We start from the raw sequence: 19554 nt of genomic DNA on the forward strand, positions 1-19554 counted from the left end.
CGTTGAACGTTCAAGAATACAACTTCCTCGCGATAACCGTAATGATTCTCTGCTCTGATTATGTATTCCCCTCTGTCTTCCAATTTCACCCTGTTGATGACAAAGGTGTAGTCGTCCCCGATGTAACGTTTCATGAATTTCACGGACTGTCTGAGTTCCTGGTTATTTCGGTACCACGTGAGCACAGCTGGTGCTATCGCTATTACACGACACGTGAATTTGACACTCTGTCCCTCGTAAGCGAAGGCACTCTGTGGCTTGATGACGAACCTTGGCGCGGCTTGTCTACGATCGAACGTTGTGTCTTGGATCTGGTATTTCTCGATCAATAATTTTCTAAGCGACGAGTATTCGGCAAGACGTCCAATGGGCAGTACGTATTTCTTCCAGTCCTCGTATTTGGCACGGATACGGTCTCTGAAGTCAATGTATCTGCTTGAGCTGATCTCGCGCGTTCTCTTACTCGAGTCACCGGTCAGCCATGCATGCATCAAGCATTCGTGTGCAGTCATTCTTTTCTCTTTGTTCTTGACAAGTAGTCTTCTAATGAAGTCTTTGGCCTCTTCGGAAACTTCTCGGAATGCTTCCTCGTCAAAGTCCCAGTCGCAAGCTTTGACGTTTTTGAGGGTCTCGATGTCGTTGTCACCGGCAAACGGCGACAGTCCACTTAACAAAACGTATGCAAGAACACCACACGCCCACATGTCCGTGTAAAAACCGACGGGTTCCCTTTCAACGATTTCTGGAGCTGCAAATTCCGCCGTACCCGTACTGATTTTTACTACTTGATTTGGATCTAATTTAGTGGCTAGTCCGAAATCGATGAGTTTTACATTTGTACTCTGTCGCGTCTGACACATGATGTTCTCGGGTTTGACATCGAGATGAATAATGTTTCTTTCGTGCATGTGTTTGATGGCTTCGCATATTTGTCGCATGTAATTAATAACTTCAGCTTCCGACATTGTGTAACCTTCCGCGGTAATACGTTCAAACAGTTCACCACCAGACAAGAACTCGAAGATAAGGACCATTTCGTCATCGTCTTCGAAGGCGTCGTGCAAGTTAATTAACTTGGGATGATGCAGTTGATTCATTATATCGATTTCTCGCCTGATAAGCTCCTTCTCCATAGGATGTGCCGATGGAATGAATTTAGCTGCGAAAATGTTGCCTGACGCTCGTTCTCTACATCTATGCACAACACCAAACGCACCAGTACCGATTTCTTCGAGAATGTCATAGCGGTCATACACTGAAACGTTTCGTTTGATATCAACAGGCTGTCTCGGCACGTACTTGTCATAGATATCTGACACAAATTGATCATAATCCCAAACTTTTTCATCCGTGCCACGAATCTTTTTGCCAGTGACAGGGTCAACGTCAAGTTTTTTCTTAGGTTCTTCGCGTCGTTTCTTCGCTTCGCCCTTTGTTTGCACCAAAGGCGTCGTTTCACTGGGATTTGAACGTCCGTATACATTTTCCGCAAAGACGCGGAAATCGTACTGGTGTCCGGGACTAAGACCATGAATTGCCATAGAGCAAACTCGCGTGCTGCCCACTCGGATCCACGTGGACATTGGATGCTCGCGCTTTTCCACGAGATAGTTGGTGATGTTACTGCCACCATCCCATACTGGTGGCTTCCAAGTTAATGCGAGCGAATCATGACCAATGCTATCTATTATCGGGAATCGCGGAGGATCTGGCCTGTCGCTTATCTGTATCTTGATGATCGCAGAGTCTTGACCCAAATCATTTTCCGCGGTTAATCTGTATGGTCCAGAATCTACTTTGCTGGCATCTCGAATCGTTAAAGTAGCATGTCTTTCCGTAGTATGGATGTCGTAATGTTCTCCGGATTCGATGGTTTCACCTTCTCTCACCCATGCGATCTTAGGTTTAGGAAAACCAGTGAATGGTACTTTAATAACAACATTGAGGCCCTTGTCGAAGAAGGCTGTGTCCCGGAACCTTGGTGGCACATTCAGTCTTGGTGGCGTCATGATCATAAGCTCACCTTTAGTTGATTTAACACCAGCTTTATTGACAGCCCGACAAACATACTCGTCGGCATCTTCTCCAAAGATATCATGTACAATAAGATTGTGACAATCACCCTCAGAGTATATCTTATAACGCGAGCCATTAACGATCTCTCGAGCTCCCTTGAACCACGAGATCGTTGGAGCAGGAATGCCAGTGATGATGCATTTAAAGTGTGCATTGTGGTTTTGAGCACAATTCAGTGTCTTTGGTAGAGGTTTCAGAATTTCTGGTGCTTTAGCAGCTTGAGGATCGCGGATAACAACGGATGTTGAAGCCTTGGATTCGGGTCCGCAACCTGCTTCGTTTTGAGCAACGACACGGAACTCGTACTTTCGACCTTCAATCAGATTGCTAATATTGATCTGAGTTGGCAAACAGATTGATGGATTTACGCGCAGCCAGCAGCTTTCAGGTGTTTTGATCTCGCGTTTATCAATCCAGTATCCTTGAATTCTTGCACCTCCATCATTCTCTGGTCTTTCCCACGAAAGGTTAACAAAATCTCCACCCACTTGAGTAACTTTAGGCGTTCCCGGAGGCCCTGGTGGATCGAATGGTGCCTTAGCTTTGATGGGGTTAGCTCCTTGTAATGGTGGGCCCATACCATTATCGTTGACAGCCATGACTCTGAATAGATATTCTTGACCTTCAGTCAAACCCTGGACTGAGTAGAAGGTCTCTTTGCAGCCAAACATAGAGATCGTAATCCATTGCGTGTGAGTTACATCGCGTCTTTCAATAACGTAGTGAGTAATTTTAAGACCACCATCAAATTTAGGTGGATGCCAGCTGAGTGAGCAAGTGTGTTTGTCGATATGTGATACTTCTAGTGGTCCTTGTGGAGGTCCAGGTAAACCAGTTATGTAAACGTTGAACACCCCACTCACACTACCGCTTTCATTTTCTAAAAGCACTTCATACACTCCGGTGTCTTGATCTTTGTTAATTTCTTTGATAAATATAATGATGTAATCGTCAAACACTGTGTATTTAAGATGATCCGTGGACTCGGGCAGTTTCTTGTCATCCTTCTTTAATGTAACCGTAATCGGCTGATCACCGCTGTAATAGACTTTAATCTTTGTATTTTCTCCTTCTGGCAGGAATAAATCGTCTGGTATGCGATCTATACGTGGTGGCGAACCGATCTTTAGCCTACCAGTCGTGCTGGCATACCCTACAGCATTTGTGGCTTGACAAGTGTAATCTCCCTCATCTGATTCGTAAACTTCTGTAATTACCAAGCGGAACACACCATCAAATGCCTCTGTACGGAATCGACCTCCAAGTGTTAATTCTCGTCCATTTTTCAACCACCTAAAAAAATATCGAGAAATAAAAAAAACATTGTATTATTAAAAAATTTTTATCTTCATTGATAATAAAATTTACTATAGAATTTACCTGGCAATTGGTGCTGGTTTACCAGTGGCTTCGCATTCAAGTACTTGCGTTTTTCCTAGTGCAACTCCTTGCGAGTATGGTAAAGTTCTAACAAACTCTGGTTTCTCACCTCCTTCGACTTCACAGATTTTAACAGGAGCCGTGCATGCGCTTGGATCCGATCTACCGGCTGCATTGAGAGCGAATACCCTAAATTCGTAGTCTCCTTTTTCGATCAGGTGTAGCACCGTATATTCAAGATCTGTTACATTATAGTCGCTACACTTCATCCAAATAGCGCTACCAATCTCACGTTTTTCAATCATGTATCCAGTAATACGGCTGCCACCATCGGAAGCTGGTGCCTCCCATCGCAAATCGACATAGTTTTTGCCAACCTTGACAACTTGTGGGTTTCGTGGTGCATCTGGTACCATGCACTTGCTCTTAAGCTTGAATGGTGTCGATGGTGGACTAGGTTTACTCAAACCAGCTGCGTTCTTAGCACGAATGCGGAATTCATATTCATGACCGGCAAGAAGATTATAGCAAATATAGGTTGTGTCTTTAACAAGATAATCATTAGCAATACGCCACGTTGTGTCATCAGATGGGTCTCTGAACTCAATTTTATAACCTTGGATGCGGGAGCCGCCATCAGAAACAGGCCTGTCCCATGTAACTGTGATACTCGTTGAATCCCAATCTGTAACACGTGGCCTTCCAGGTGGATCCGGAACATGGAATGGGAATTTGGCCATAATGGGCTCGTCTCCAGTCAATGGCTCTGAAATTCCGTACTGATTTTCAGCTCTTATACGGAAGTTATACTTTTTGTTGGGTTCAAGGCCAAATACGTCGTAAGTTGTACGCCTAGCAAAACTGCTGAGTTTTGTCCAAATACCAATGGGCTCCAATTTCTCTATGATGTAGTTTGTAATTGGAGATCCACCATCGTCGAACGGTGGTTTCCAAGATATTGTGCAGGTTTCTGGAGTAATATCCGATACATCTAGAGGTCCTTGTGGTGCTGATGGTCTATCAACTACGAGAACCTTACAACTAGCAGAATCTGTTCCTACATCATTTGTCAGATAAATTGTATAATTGCCGGTTTCTGATCGTTTGGCTTTTTTGTTGATAAATTGTGTCTCATAATCGTTAGTTTCGAATTTAATTCTATCATCGGTAACTACATCTTCACCATTTATGCACCACGTGGGTCTTGGTCTGGGTTTAGCAATAAATGGTACAGTAATAGTGAATGGCTCGCCAGCGATAACAGTCATATCCCGAATGCTGAGGTCGCTTGTGATCTTTGGTGATATGGATGGCGCGCTGGCTCGGATCGCATCAGAACCTGCACTGAATGGACCTTGACCTGCTGCGTTTACAGCAGCAACACGAAACTCGTAATCATGATTTTCAATAAGGCCTCCTACTTTGTATGTGGTATCAGTTACAAGTGCTTGAGTAGCTTTAATCCATTTCTCTTCACTAATTAATCGTTTTTCAATCACATAACCCGTAATAGGTGCACCACCATCGTGTCTTGGCTTTGTCCAAGTTATAGTAATACTATCTTCAGTCGTTTCAACACCACGAGGTGCCCCAGGTGCACCAGGTGGATCAAACGGATATCTTGCCTTGATAGGATCTGTCGTTGTAGCTGGATCTGAAGTGCCATACTGATTTTCTGCCATCACTCGGAAATCGTACACACATCCTACGGCAAGGTTGCGCACACGTACGAACGTAGACGTGGTGCATGCACTTACTTTGACCCATTCAAATGATTTTGGTTCTTTTTTCTCAATAACGTAATTTGTAACTTCTGCACCACCATTGTCTTTTGGTGGGTTCCAGAATAGTGTGAGTGCATCTCCAGCAAATTCATCAGCTCGTAGATTTTGAGGTGGTGAAGGCCTGTCAAGAACGCGCACATTGACTGTGGCTGTGTCGAAGCCAGATGCATTGCGAAGCTGTAGTCTGTACTGGCCGCCATCTGAACGTTTTGAATTTTTTACTACAAGGCTAGCATAATCATCAGCTAGCTGTAAATGCACACGTTTATTTATATCCTCATCCGTGACGACATCATTGACATACCAAGTAGCTGTTGGTTTTGGAAAACCGATGTAAGGTACGTGAATACAGAAGTCTTCTCCTGCACGAACTGTTATGTCACGTACACCGCCAAGATCCATTATTGGCTTGTTAGGTTGTTCTTCAATTGTAATTGGATTACTGGCTCTACTTGGTGGACTCTTGCCTACGTCGTTAACGGCTATTACGCGGAATAGGTACTCTTCGCCAAGTATTAGGTGTGGCACTGTAAATGAAGTTGAAGGTACAGGAGCACCGTTAACGTCATCCCAGTCATCGGTTCCACGAGCTTTCTTTTGTTGTATAATATAACCACGGATCTTTGCTCCGCCATCGCTACGTGGTGGTCGCCAGGATATAGTAACAGAATCTTTCGTGATACGGTCAGCTTTTGGTTGCTCTGGAGCATCTGGAGCAGCTATAAAATAAAAATACAAAAATAAGTTATTTTTGCATTACTTTGCTGAAGCTTCATTGTGTTGAATGGACATACTTCTCTGGTGACCAGCAGTGATTGGTTCCGTTGGTTTACTTGGTCGTCCAGGTCCAGCTTCATTAACAGCGATGACACGGAATTCATATCTTCCACCTTCGTGAAGGTCCTGAACTGTAAACGTAGTATTCGGTGTCGGATAGTTGTTAGCCTTTATCCATTCGCCACCTCGCTCTCGTTTTTCAACAATATAACCTATAAAAAATTAAATATTTTAAAAAAATACTTAAATAGGTTCTTTTCAAGAAGAAAATCATATATTAAATGTTGCTTGAAAAATGCAGAAAATCAATTAGATTTATTTGTAGTTTAATTTTTCGTCTTTCTCAAAAGTTTTGATTTCAATTGGTCTAGTAACGTATAGTTGAATTACTACAAAATACTTTAAATAATTTAGAAAATTTTATAAGACTAATAATCTTTTCTTTCATTTAAAAAAAATTTTTTATAATGGTTTTTCCCCTGTTTATTTCGTGCACCATCGCCCAAACTTTGGTCAAATATTTATTTTTTATAATTTTTAGAGAATTCAGTTTTTGTTCAACTGTAGTCATTTTTTATTATGTAAATTATGTACCAGTTATTGGTTTGCCACCAGTATTCACTGGTGGAGTCCATGCCAATGTACAGCTGTTGGGAGTATATCCCAGAATCTCTGGCTGACTGGGAGCGTCTGGTGGATCAAATGGACATTTAGCCGTAACAGGTTTACCCTCCAGAGGTTCGGAAACACCATATATCGTTTCGGCGCGAACACGGAATACGTAGCGCTTGCCTTCCGTGAGACCTTTTGCAGTGAAATGGGTTGTTGGGCAATAACCAGGGCACTGTCTCCAATTTTCAGATCCAAAGTCAGTAACTTCAACAATATAATTTGTAATGTCGGAACCACCGTCGTCTAATGGTGGGCTCCAAGCAAGAGAAACACTTTCTTGTGTGGTAGCTGTATATTGTATAGGGCCTTGGGGAGGTCCAGGTTTGTCTACTACAATAACTTCAATGTCTGCAGAATCACGACCATAATCATTTGTTGCTGTAATGGTGTATTTTCCACCATCATCGCGAACTGATTTTTCAATAAGCAACTGAGTATGATCGCTCTTTGTTTCAGTCTGTGAAATAAAATTGAATATTACGAAATATAAAAATCAATTTTCAGTGACTGTTTAAAATAAACGTATTTTTACCGAAATGCGCAAAGTTTCTGCAAGTTTTACACGGTTTTTGGTCCATTCAATCTTTGGAGTAGGCGCACCAGTTATCGGTATGCAAATATTAATTGGTTCTCCAGCGCGAACTTTTATCCTTCTGCCAATAAGTGCATCAAGATACAATTTCGGTTTTTCCCTCATGGGCTTGGCTGTAATTACGTGCGAAGTGTCGCTTGGTTTTCCGGCACCAGCGGCGTTGATAGCTGTTACTCGATATTCGTACTGGTGACCTTCGCTAACGTGATCATCATAATATTCTGTGGGTTTAACTGGTTCTTTGTTGAGTTTAATCCATCTGCCAGTTGCTCGATCACGTCTTTCGACATCATAACCAATGATTGGTGAACCACCTGTACTTATTGGTGGCTTCCATTCGATTTTAATGTGGTCTTTGTCAGCATCGACACATTCTGGCCTACCAGGCTGACCAGGAACAACTGTAAAAAAGGTAATTAAGATGATTAAGTTCTTAAAAATTTATCAACTATCGAGAACTAGATCACTTACCGAATTGATTTTTCGCAACAATTGATCTGTCTGTATTTAATGGTTCAGAGCGCCCTTGAAGATTTTCAGCACAAACTCGGAATTCGTAGCTCGTACCTTCAATAAGACGAGGTACCGTTGCATGATTGAATTTAGGATTGACATGTGATACTGCAGGCACCCAACCTCCACCGTGAGTAAGATCACGTTTTTCAATTATGTAGCCACTATAAAACAATTTGAGTGTTTGAAAAAAATGTTTATTCAATTAAGGTTAAAAATTGATAACTGATTAAGAATACATACGTTAGTTCACTTCCACCATTGTCTTTTGGTGGTTTCCAGGACAAAGTAACCGACTGTCCAGTAATTTCTTCATATTCAAGTGGACCTTCAGGAGGACCAGGTTTATCAAGAACTGTTAATTTAAATGATCCCTCATCAATTCCACTGCTGTTTCTCAACAATATATGGTAGCTTCCAGAATCTGATCTCTTGGCGTCAACAATATGAAGGATCGTGTGGTAGCCGATGGATGTGACTGTTGTTCTCTTATTACTTTCTATATCTTTGGTGTTTTTAGTCCACATGACTTCTGGAATCGGCTCACCAATAAAGTCTACATCAAAGTGGAATATGTGACCTGCTTTGATCTTTACGTCGTTTAGTGGTGTCTTAATTTTCGGTGCCACTAAAAAAAAAGGTTAAAAATATAATTTAATTAAGAATAAAATTATATTCAAAATATTTTTAAAATTTTGTTACGTCAAATCAAAATTTTTTACATTTTTGGTATGAAAAAAAAATTAACTTACAGTATCTTGGTTTAGCAGTGACCATGTCACTAGGCTCTGAAGGTTCAGATTGGCCAGCAGCATTTTGAGCTATTACACGGAACTCGTATTCTTGTCCTTCAGTTAAATCAGGCACAGTAGCTTTAGTTTGGTTGGATGGCACATGAACAGCGTTAGTCCAGTAAGGACTACCCTTCTCTTTCTTTTGGACAATATATCCGGTGATAGGGGATCCTCCATCGGATTCTGGTACAGGCCAGTCGAGATCGACGTGATCTTTGTCCCAGTCTAGTACTCTGGGTTTTCCAGGGGGGCCTGGCTCGTCTGTATTAATAAATTTTGATAAAATTGAATAAAGCGAAATATGCATTTGAAAAATTATTTAGAATTTGTCAACTGCATACCAAATTCATTCTTGGCAATAATGCTCTTAGTGGTTTCAAGGGGTTCGGATTCCCCAACACTATTGACAGCTTTTATCCGGAAGAAATACTCTTTACGATGGATTAGTCTAGCAACTTCATGCTTAGTCACCATGCTCATACCAGCATCTGTCCAAGTTCCACGGGATACATCCATCTTCTCAATAATGTAGTGTAAAATTGGTGTACCTCCATTGTCCAGTGGAGCTTGCCACGACAAATGACAACTATCTTTCGTGATATTTGTGACATCTAAAGGTGGGCGTGGTGGTGATGGTTTATCAATTACAGTTACGTTAGCACTTGCACTGTAAACATAACAATTTTTTTAAAATTTTATTATAATTAAAATAGAAATTTTTTCACAAAACAAAATTTTGAAGTGATTAAAATAAAGATAATAGCATAATAAAATTACACCAAATAAAAATAATAAGTTAAACAATTATGATTAGTGTTTAATTAAATTGTACTACAGCAAAGTAAATTATTTTGTTGTCCAAATACGATGAATTGTTTTAAATATAAAAAATACATGTAATTAAAAATTATTAAATTTATATAATCAATCACCTAAAGGCACCCAGCTCATTTTCAAGGGTTAACACATAATGTCCACTGTCTGATCGGTGAGCAAATGCGATTTCGAACACGGTATTGGTATTTGTCGTAAAGATTTCATGTCGTTCATCAGCTACGACAGGTACGCTGTTGATGGTCCATTTGGCAACAGGCTTAGGTGATGCTTCGATCGGTATGTCATAGTTGATTTTTTGACCAGCACGCACAACAAGGTCATGTAATAAATGTGGATCGAAGGACGGTTTGACTAAAAGAAAAATCAAGCGTTAAAAAGAATCATAGAAATTAAATAAATTTATATTTTGTTTCTTTCAAAAATTTTTTGTAAATTATGCTTACTGTAGCGTGCTTTTGCAACAATAGGAAGGGATGCGTCAGATGGCTCCCCAGGTCCAGCCTTATTAACAGCAATTACACGGAACTCATACTCTTCTCCCTCAGTTAAATCAGGTACCCTAGCATGCGTTTTATCAGCATCGACTTCCACAGCTTTTTCCCACTGTCCAAATTTAGGCTTTTTCTCGATGATATAACTTGTAATAGGTGCTCCTCCATCTCTTTTCGGTGGTGTCCATTCCAAATCAACACGGTTTTTATCCCAGTCAGTAACAGATGGTGTACCAGGTTTCTCTGGTTTTCCAAAAGGATCAACAGCAATAATACTGTCAAGGCCATTGAGTGGAGGGGATTCACCTTGTTTATTAACAGCTCGAATACGGAAGCTATATTGGTGTCCTTCAATCAGGTGATCAATCACCACACTAGTACCCACTGACTCACATAATGGTACCCATCGCATACTTTCAGCATCCATTTTTTCGACAGTGTAGTGAAGGATCTCAGAACCACCATCATCTTTGGGTGGTTTCCAGGCGAGTCGACAGCCATTTCTTGAGACATCTGATATTTTTAAAGGACCTTCTGGTGGAGCAGGAACGTCAAGAACGATGACTCGTAGAGTAGCACTATCTTTACCGTTCACATTTCGTGCAGTGAGAGTATATTCGCCTGAATCTGCTCGTAAAGCTTCTAAAACACGAACTCGAGTATTGTAGTCTTCGTTCACAATTTTAATACGATCACTCGCGGTGACCACATTGCCTTTGAGACTCCATTCCTTCTTTGGAGGTGGTTCACCACTGACAGGAACATCAAAGTCGAAATAGCTGCCTGCACGAACTTTGACATCCAGCATGTATTTTCTGTCGATTTTGGGTGGAACTAAAAAAAATTTTGATTTAAATACGTACTTCCAACAACAATATCTATGTAATTAAATATAATTTCAAAACCTAATAAAATTGATATTTTTATCGTTGCCATTGTATATTACTACATGCACTTATAAATTTCGTAAAAAAAAGTATTGGCTCATTTAATCATTGTTTGTCAAAGTTATAATTTTTTTCATCCGCACAGTTTGATGTCTGATAAAGTAATGATCTGTATCAAATTTATAAACGTCACCACGAGTTTGTCTGATCGAACACGTCATAAACCACAATATATACTAATTAAAGCATGTTGGCCAATTTTCAAGTCATTGGACGTAGCATGAGGAAATTGATTTTGTAAAATTTTTGGCGGACATACAACTATTCGTAACGTTTGCGTGGTGTGCTTTATGAATAACAAGTATAAAAAAACCTAAATATAACAACTTACGATTTTTGGGACGAGCAAGATGTGATGCACTGGCATCAGAAGCTTCACCAGGTCCAGCTTTATTAACTGCTCTGACGCGGAATTCGTAAGCCGTTCCTTCGATAAGATCCTTTACTCTACCAGAGGGTAAGTCGCCTTCAGTTTCAGCACATTTCTCCCATGTGGGACTATATTTATCACGTTTTTCAATAATATAACCAGTAATCGGTGAACCACCATCAGTTAGTGGGCGAGTCCATTCGAGATCTACAAAGTCTGAATCGTAATCCTTAATTCTTGGTGTACCAGGTTTACCTGGTTCGTCAAATGGATTTTTAGCTTCTATGGCTTTCTCGGTAGCAAGTGGCTCTCCTTTTCCTTGTTTGTTTACAGCTCTTACTCTGAATTTATACTTATGATTTGGTATAAGTCCATCAATTTGGAGGCTGGTTTCAGGACCATCAGTTTCACCAGCTGGAACCCATCTTCCTGTAGTTTCATCAAGTTTTTCTACAACATACTTTTCGATAGGACACCCACCATCATCTTCTGGTGGTTTCCAAGCCAGCTTGCAACCTTCAGCTGTGACATCTGATACTTTAAGTGGTCCTTCTGGTGTACCAGGTTTGTCCAAAACAGTAACTTTTACATATGCAATGTCCTTGCCGTTTATGTTCTCGGCGATAATCTGGTACTTTCCAGATTCAGCCCTTGTAGCCATTCGGACATTCAAACTAGTATTATAATCGACATGTTTAACTTTGACTCGGTCACTAGTTCTAACGTCTCTGTTATCCAACATCCATCGTGTATTTGGTGGCGGTTCACCGCTGACTTTAACATCAAAGCTAAAGTTCTGTCCAGCCTTGACTTTAATGTCGATGAGGTTTGTTCTGTCAATTTTAGGTGCCAAATTACGTGGCTTAGCAATAATCGTAGGTGTCTGATTGGAAGGTTCACTCGGTCCAGCTTTGTTTATAGCCCGTACACGGAATTCGTAAGGTTGTCCTTCAATGAGGTCTGGAACAGTTGCTCGAACTGGACCGTCACTTCCGTAAGCTGGAATTTCAATAGCTTTTTCCCATTCACCATATTTGTCCTTCTTCTCTATTACATAACTTGTTATTGGGGCACCCCCATCGTTTAATGGAGGATTCCACTTGAGATCTATGTGATCCTTGTCCCAGTCTGTTGCTTCGAGATCAGTTGGCTTATCTGGTTCGTCGAATGGATTCTTTGCTATTATTGTTTGTTCTGCAACAAGTGGCTCAGATTCGCCTTCCGAATTAACTGCTGATACGCGGAATCTGTATTCCTTGCCTGGTGTTAATCCAGTGACATCTAAACCTACAATAAAGATCGATATATTCTTAGCCATATTTTATAAATATTTTTTCCAACTATACATACAAATAAATACACGTATTTTAAATAATGTTACTGATTTTGTGGAAAAATCTATTTTTTTTAGCCAAGTTTATCGAGCTATAGAGTAAAATATTTTTAACAAAAAATATGAGTCAGTACTATGGAGTAGGCGTGCTTAAAAATGTGACATTTTTCGAATTTTACATACTTGGCTCAAGTGCCCGGCCGCACGGTACCCAACACCCAGTTTCGGGATCCATCTTATCAATCTGATAATACTCGATCGGTAAACCGCCGTCATCAAGAGGACGTTTCCATTTTAGTTTACACCCTTCTTTATGAACATCAGTGACAGAAAGTGGACCCTCAGGTGGCGATGGCTTATCAGTTACGGTAACTTTAACAGTTGCAGTATCTTTTCCACATGAGTTAGTAGCTATTATTGTGTAGTCACCACTATCGTCACGTTTTACTGGACGGACAGTAAGTTTACTCGCGTACTCTGCATTGTCGATGTTTACTGTTCTGCTTGGAGTAAGTGGCATCGATCCGACACGCCAGTTCATTGTTGGAGGGGGCTCACCAATTACATTAACATCAATCTTAAGTGTTGATCCAGCGGATAGTGTTAGATCGCGCAGTGTACGTCTATCAATCTTTGGAGCCACTGAAATAATAATATCAATAATAATAAAATTACAAAAAAGAGGAAATTTGACCATGATAAATAATTATACTTACAGAATCTTGGTTTAGCGATAAATGTTCTGCTTGCTTCACCAGGTTCTGATTGTCCAGCTTTATTTACTGCAATAACGCGGAACTGATATTCATTGCCTTCAATAAGCCCAGTGACTAAACCTGAGCAAACTGGTACATCTCTTTCAAGAGCTTTTTCCCACATAGTACTATATTTATCTTTCTTTTCAATAATATAGCCTGTGATAGGTGTGCCTCCATTACTAATTGGCTCGTTCCATTTCAAATCAACTTGGCTGGCTGTCCAGTCAACTGGCTCAGGAGCACCAGGAGGAGATGGAATAGCTACGAAATAGGCCATAAGTGAATTTGAAGAAAAATTGTCATCAATACGAACATTGTGAAGGATTTGTAATAAACTTTGTGTAAATATATAATATCAAGTATACGTATACAAAAGAGTAGTTATAAATCTCAAAAAGTAAGATGGCATGGACTAAAAATGAACATAAAAATAAAATATATTAAGTGTAAGATATTTGAGTTTTAAAATATTATATTTTCGAATTTCTATATCTATCAATTACTACCGCATAAATTGTGCAAAGTATACTTAAGTTAAGTGCAATGAGTAACGATTTTAACTATTCATAAATCTTGTTATTTAACCTGATAATGTCTCAAATAATCATCGAAAGTAATTATGTTTTTTACAATACTTTGCTTACTGAATGGATCTTTAGCTACGATCGTTCCAATAGTTTCGAGTGGCTCAGACTCTCCTTCTTTGTTGACGGCCTTCACACGGAATTTATATTCATGTCCTGGTGTTAACCCTTCGACATTTGCTTCAGGTACAGATGATCTACCAATAGGCAACCATACTCCCGTATCCGTATCAAGTTTCTCAATGATATACCCTTCAATTGGTTCACCTCCATCATCTTTCGGCTTCTTCCATTTCAGTTTACAGCCATCTTTGTGTACGTCAGTCACTTCTAATGGTCCTTCTGGTTTATCGGGTTTAGCTATTATAAAAAATGTTTAGTTGAAGTAATATATTTAAAAAAAGGTATGACCAATTTATTGTTTTGATATTTTAAATTTGGAAACTCACAGACTACAGTGACTTCCACTTCCGCTGTATCAGTACCATACTGATTACTAGCAGTAATTTTATACGTTCCTGTATCTTTACGTTCTGGTCTATCATTGAAAAACTTTGTATTGTATGGGACATTTTCGACTCGTCTGTATGTAGTCTGATGAACAATCTTTCCATTTATTGACCATGAGACATCTGGAGCTGGTTCTCCAAATACTTTTATATCAAATTTGATAGGTTCATGTTCATGAACAGTAATGTCTCTAAGATATTTTCTATCAATTTTAGGTGGCACTAAAAATAAGATAAAAATTAGTATTTAACTTCATTAGTAATTATAACAGATTTTTGTTTGGTAAATAACAAGTGAAAAAAATTACTCCTTCTGCATTTCGCTGTAATTGGTTTGCTAACATCAGAAGGTTGTCCTGGCCCCGCTTCATTAACAGCCCGCACCCTGAATTCATATTCGACACCTTCATCCAAGTTGTCAACTTTTCCTTTACAATCTGGCCCAATAGTTTCAACAGTCTTAATCCATTTAGGACCACCTTTTTCACGTTTCTCAATAATGTATCCTGTAATTGGAGCACCACCGTCATTCATTGGTGGGGTCCACTTGAGATCGATATGATCTTTATCCCAATCTGTTGCTTCTGGTCTTCCAGGTGGTCCAGGCTCATCTGTAAAGGTTTTACCTCAATAAATTTTTGACTTTTTGGGCATAAAAATTGCGTAAAAGTGCCTTATTAAAATTAATTGTAACTCATTAGGCAAAGTACAAGACTTAAGACTCTCATGCGATCAATAACTTGTAGTAAACATAAATATCATACCAAATGGATTCTTAGCGATGATTGCTTCTTCAGTAACTAATGGTTCTGATTCACCCTCTGCATTAACTGCAGACACTCGGAATTTATATTCTTGTCCAGGAACCAAATTTTCAACTTCCATTTTTGGCTCCAATGAACGCCCAACAGGAATCCATCTGCCACTAAGTGTGTCCATTTTTTCAACGACATAATGATCTAACGGGACGCCACCATCATCGAGTGGTGGATTCCACTTCAAACTACAACCTTCTTTGTGAATATTATCCACTTTCAGAGGACCTTCAGGTTTAGCTGGCTTATCTAGCACAGTTAGAGAAATTGTTGCCTCATCTTTACCAGAATCATTTTCAGCTTTCAGTGTTAAAGGACCTGTGTGGGATCTAAGTGCAAAACCAATTGAAAATTTAGTTCTGTAATCTTCTTCTTCAATTACAACTCCGTTTTCATCGGACTCTTGTTTCTTTTTTTTCAAATACCACATCTTTGTTGGTGGGGGTTCACCAGTAACCTTAATATCAAGACGTACATGATTTCCAGCTTTTACCGTGACATCTTTCAGATTGGTGCGATCGATCTTTGGTGCTGCATATCGATCTTTAGCTAACAAAGTCTCTGAAGGCTCGCTAGGTTTACTCTGACCTCCTTTGTTGACAGCTTTAACACGGAACTGGTATTTTTGCCCTTCCTGAAGATCTCCGACTCTTGCGTCATTTTTGTTTCCTGGAACCTCTGCAGCTTTCTGCCATTTACCATACTGATCTTTTTTCTCAATAATGTACTTTTCGATTGGAGCACCTCCATCATTCTTAGGAGGTGTCCATTTAATATGAGCATGATTTTTGTCCCAATCTTTAAATTCAGGCTTTCCAGGGGCATCTGGGGCACCGTAAGGGTTCTTGGCAGTCGTTGGACTGGTTGTTTCCAACGGCTCGGATTCTCCTTCACTATTTACAGCTTTAACACGGAATTGATAGTCTTTTCCTTCATTTAATCCAGCAACGTCAGCCTCTGGTGTCTTGCTTGTCCCGCAAGGTACCCATCTTCCCATATCTACATCCATTCGTTCGATCACATAATGATCGATTGGAGCTCCACCGTCATCTTCGGGTTTGTCCCATTTTAATTTACAGCCTTCAGCAGTGACATCAGAAACCTTTAGTGGTCCCTTAGGTTTGCCTGGTTTGCTCAGTACGACAACTTCGATTTCAACTTGATCTTCACCACTATCATTTTTTGCAAAGACAGTGTAATTTCCAGTATCAGAACGTTCCAGTTTATTGAGAATAAAACTCGTATGGTAATCCTCATTATCGATTTTCAATCGATCTTGAGTTTTCAGAGTGGCATTTTTCAACTTCCAAGTTACAGTTGGTGGTGGTTCACCGATAATTTTAGCTTCCATACGTAGAATTTGTCCAACACGCATAGTTTTTTTCTGCAAATTTGTGCGATCGATGCGAGGAGCAACTGTTTAAAAATAAACATTTGTACAATGCTTGTAATCAGTTATTAATAATTTCTCTTATTATTTAAATTGATTATTGTGTACTCACGGAAACGAGGTTTTGCTACAACGCTCTTTGATACATCACTAGGATCGCTAGGTCCAGCTTTATTAACTGCAACAATTCTAAACTCGTATTCGTGATTTTCTTGAATTCCATTTGTAACTTTAGCATTTGTAACGTTTCCAGGTACTGTTGCTGCATCAACCCATTGTCTGCCTTCTTTGTCACGCATTTGTACTATATATTTCTCAATTGGTGCACCACCATCATTTTCTGGTGGAGTCCACGTTAAATCGACAAAGTCCTTATCCCAATTTGTTGGAGTTGGACGTCCAGGTTTGCTTGGCTCGTCTGAAATTCATTGTAAAATAATTCCATGACCAGTAGTAATATAATTTATGCATTTTATTCAGCCATTAGAAAGTTTTACCGAATGGATTCTTAGCGATGATAGATTTATCAGTTTCTAACTCTTCAGATTCACCTTCCTTGTTAACAGCCTTAACTCTAAATTTGTATGGTTTGCCTTCTAATAATCCAGTGATGTTTGCTTCTGGTTCAGTTGATCTGCCACAAGAAACCCATTGACCAGATAGAGGATCTAGTTTTTCAATTTCATAATATTCAACAGGAGCACCACCGTCATCTTCAGGTTTTTTCCACTTAAGTTTACAACCATGTTTTGTAACATCTGAAACTTCAAGTGGCCCCTGAAAATAAAATTTTTTAGAATTAACATAAACAATTTTAGTGTCAAAATTAAGTCTTTTTAACGTACATTTGGCTTGCTCGGTTTACCGAGGACAAGAAGATCAAATTCAGCAATATCTTCGCCAACTTCATTTTTAGCTTTAATAGTGTACCTTCCCGTATGCGCTCTTTTGCATTTCATAATGAAAAATTTCGTATTATAATCAATATTATCAATTCTCAGTTGATCATCGGTTTCAAGTTCTTTTCCTTTGTAAGTCCAGGTAACTGTTGGAGGAGGTTCACCAATTATATTAACATCCAAGGATAGTGTGAGACCAACTTTAATTGTTGTTTGCTGTAGGTTCGTTCTGTCAATGTACGGCTTAACTGTTGCAATATAAATACAAAGTATTATCTTCCATTTATTTATTTATACAAATATGCACTATAGTTAGTTCAAATCTCAGAAACTACTTACGCCATCGAGCTTTAGCAGTATGTGGATTCGTAGCTTCACTAGGTTCACCTGGTCCAGCTTTATTGACAGCTCTTACTCTAAATTGATATTGATTGCCTTCTTCTAATTTATGCACAGTGCCAGAACAAGTTGGACCTTCAACTTCCGCAGCTTTTATAAAAGTCGTCCCAAATCTATCTTTCATTTCAATAATATATCCAGTGATTGGGGAACCACCATCTCTGATTGGTCGTTCCCACTTGAGTTTTACCATATTTTCCGACCAATCGACAATTTCTGGTAAACCTGGGGCAGCAGGTACATCTAAAAAATAAAATTTATCAATTACATAAAATATTGAAAAATTCTTTTACACAGGAAACAATTGAATATTAAATTTTAAGTGAATTCCACCGTAAGGATCTTTAGCGAGTGTAGGAGCATCAGTTTGAAGTGGCTCTGATTCTCCTTCTTCGTTTACTGCTTTCACACGGAATTCGTATTTTCTTCCTGGCTCCAATCCAGTAACTGTATGCTCCGTTTTTTCTGGGTCTACAATACCAGCAGGTACCCAGCGTCCAGTAGTCACGTCCATTTTTTCTAAGATATAGCTTGTCAAAGGTAAGCCGCCGTCATCTTTAGGCTTTTTCCATTTGAGTTTGGCACTTTCTTTAAATACATCTGAAACCTCGAGCGGTCCCTCAGGCTTTGATGGTTTGTCAAGAATAATTATTTCAACTTCAGCCTCATCAGAGCCCGAATCATTTACAGCCTTGATTGTATATTTTCCAGTATCAGCACGAGTTGTATTAGATAAATGAAGTTTAGTATTGTAATCTTCGTTATCAATTTTAACGTTGGCACTTGAAGATAGTGGCTTAGCTCCCTTGCTCCATGTAATAGTTGGAGGCGGTTCACCTTCGACATCAACATCAAGCTTCACAAGTTGTCCTGCTCTTACTTTAACAGTTTGGAGTTTCTCACGATTGATACGTGGTTTCACTGTGTTTTAGAATCGTTCATTAGTTCATGCTTCACAAAAATTTTTTAATAAAAAAAATTAGTTTAAACAGTACTTACAGAAGCGTGCCTTCATCACATGTGGTTTGGTTGGCTCACTAGGTTCACCTGGACCAGCTTTATTAACAGCACGTACTCTGAATTGATAAGTGGCACCCTTTTTCAAGTTCTTGGATACACGACCTCTGGGCTGAGAAGACGTTGTAGTCTCCGCTTCTTCCCAATGGCTGGTAAGTTTTTCCTTTTTTTCAATAATGTATCCAGTAATTGGTGCACCACCATCGTCTTTAGGTGCATCCCACTTAAGATCGACACGATCAACATCCCAGTCTTCAAATTCAGGCGTACCTGGTTTACCAGGTATATCATACGGATTCTTAGCAGTAATAGATCTATCTGTGACAAGAGGTTCCGATTCTCCTTCTTCGTTGATAGCTTTTACTCGGAATTCATAATCGTGGCCTTCTTGTAGACCTTTTACATCCATTTCTGTATCATTTGTACGTCCAACTGGGACCCAACGGCCTGTAGCTTTGTCGAGTTTTTCCACTTGATAGCCAGTAATTGGTTTACCACCATCATCTTCTGGTTTCTCCCATTTGAGCTTACAACTACTTTTTGTAACATCGGAAACTTTGAGTGGACCAACTGGTTTCGATGGTGCCGCTGTTAAGATTAAAATTTATTTATTTATT

General features: G+C 39.6%; 1 protein-coding gene across 1 annotated transcript in view; it reads right to left on the bottom strand.

The window, feature by feature from the left end:
• The window catches only part of bent (projectin protein bent), a 49166-nt gene that overhangs the window by 3072 nt on the left and 26540 nt on the right, over nucleotides 1-19554 (bottom strand). The window contains exons 55-78 of the mRNA XM_089595453.1: nucleotides 18920-19525; nucleotides 18254-18841; nucleotides 17861-18163; nucleotides 17468-17769; nucleotides 17120-17399; nucleotides 16735-17040; nucleotides 15182-16648; nucleotides 14726-15028; nucleotides 14358-14639; nucleotides 13969-14268; nucleotides 13283-13585; nucleotides 12750-13208; nucleotides 11195-12520; nucleotides 9869-10750; nucleotides 9521-9776; nucleotides 8930-9255; nucleotides 8547-8849; nucleotides 8038-8422; nucleotides 7753-7958; nucleotides 7222-7682; nucleotides 6612-7146; nucleotides 6035-6229; nucleotides 3457-5959; nucleotides 2-3369 (exon numbers count right to left, since the gene is read on the bottom strand). Of these exons, the coding sequence (XP_089451579.1) occupies nucleotides 2-3369; nucleotides 3457-5959; nucleotides 6035-6229; nucleotides 6612-7146; nucleotides 7222-7682; nucleotides 7753-7958; nucleotides 8038-8422; nucleotides 8547-8849; nucleotides 8930-9255; nucleotides 9521-9776; nucleotides 9869-10750; nucleotides 11195-12520; nucleotides 12750-13208; nucleotides 13283-13585; nucleotides 13969-14268; nucleotides 14358-14639; nucleotides 14726-15028; nucleotides 15182-16648; nucleotides 16735-17040; nucleotides 17120-17399; nucleotides 17468-17769; nucleotides 17861-18163; nucleotides 18254-18841; nucleotides 18920-19525 (16245 nt within the window). The remainder of the gene's footprint in view (nucleotide 1; nucleotides 3370-3456; nucleotides 5960-6034; nucleotides 6230-6611; nucleotides 7147-7221; nucleotides 7683-7752; nucleotides 7959-8037; nucleotides 8423-8546; nucleotides 8850-8929; nucleotides 9256-9520; nucleotides 9777-9868; nucleotides 10751-11194; nucleotides 12521-12749; nucleotides 13209-13282; nucleotides 13586-13968; nucleotides 14269-14357; nucleotides 14640-14725; nucleotides 15029-15181; nucleotides 16649-16734; nucleotides 17041-17119; nucleotides 17400-17467; nucleotides 17770-17860; nucleotides 18164-18253; nucleotides 18842-18919; nucleotides 19526-19554) is intronic.

The sequence above is a fragment of the Copidosoma floridanum genome, unplaced genomic scaffold (genome assembly GCF_036245765.1).
Source record: "Copidosoma floridanum isolate Cflo_tuat_1 unplaced genomic scaffold, Cflo_Japanese_pri ptg000025l, whole genome shotgun sequence".
NCBI classification, from domain to species: Eukaryota; Metazoa; Arthropoda; class Insecta; order Hymenoptera; family Encyrtidae; genus Copidosoma; species Copidosoma floridanum.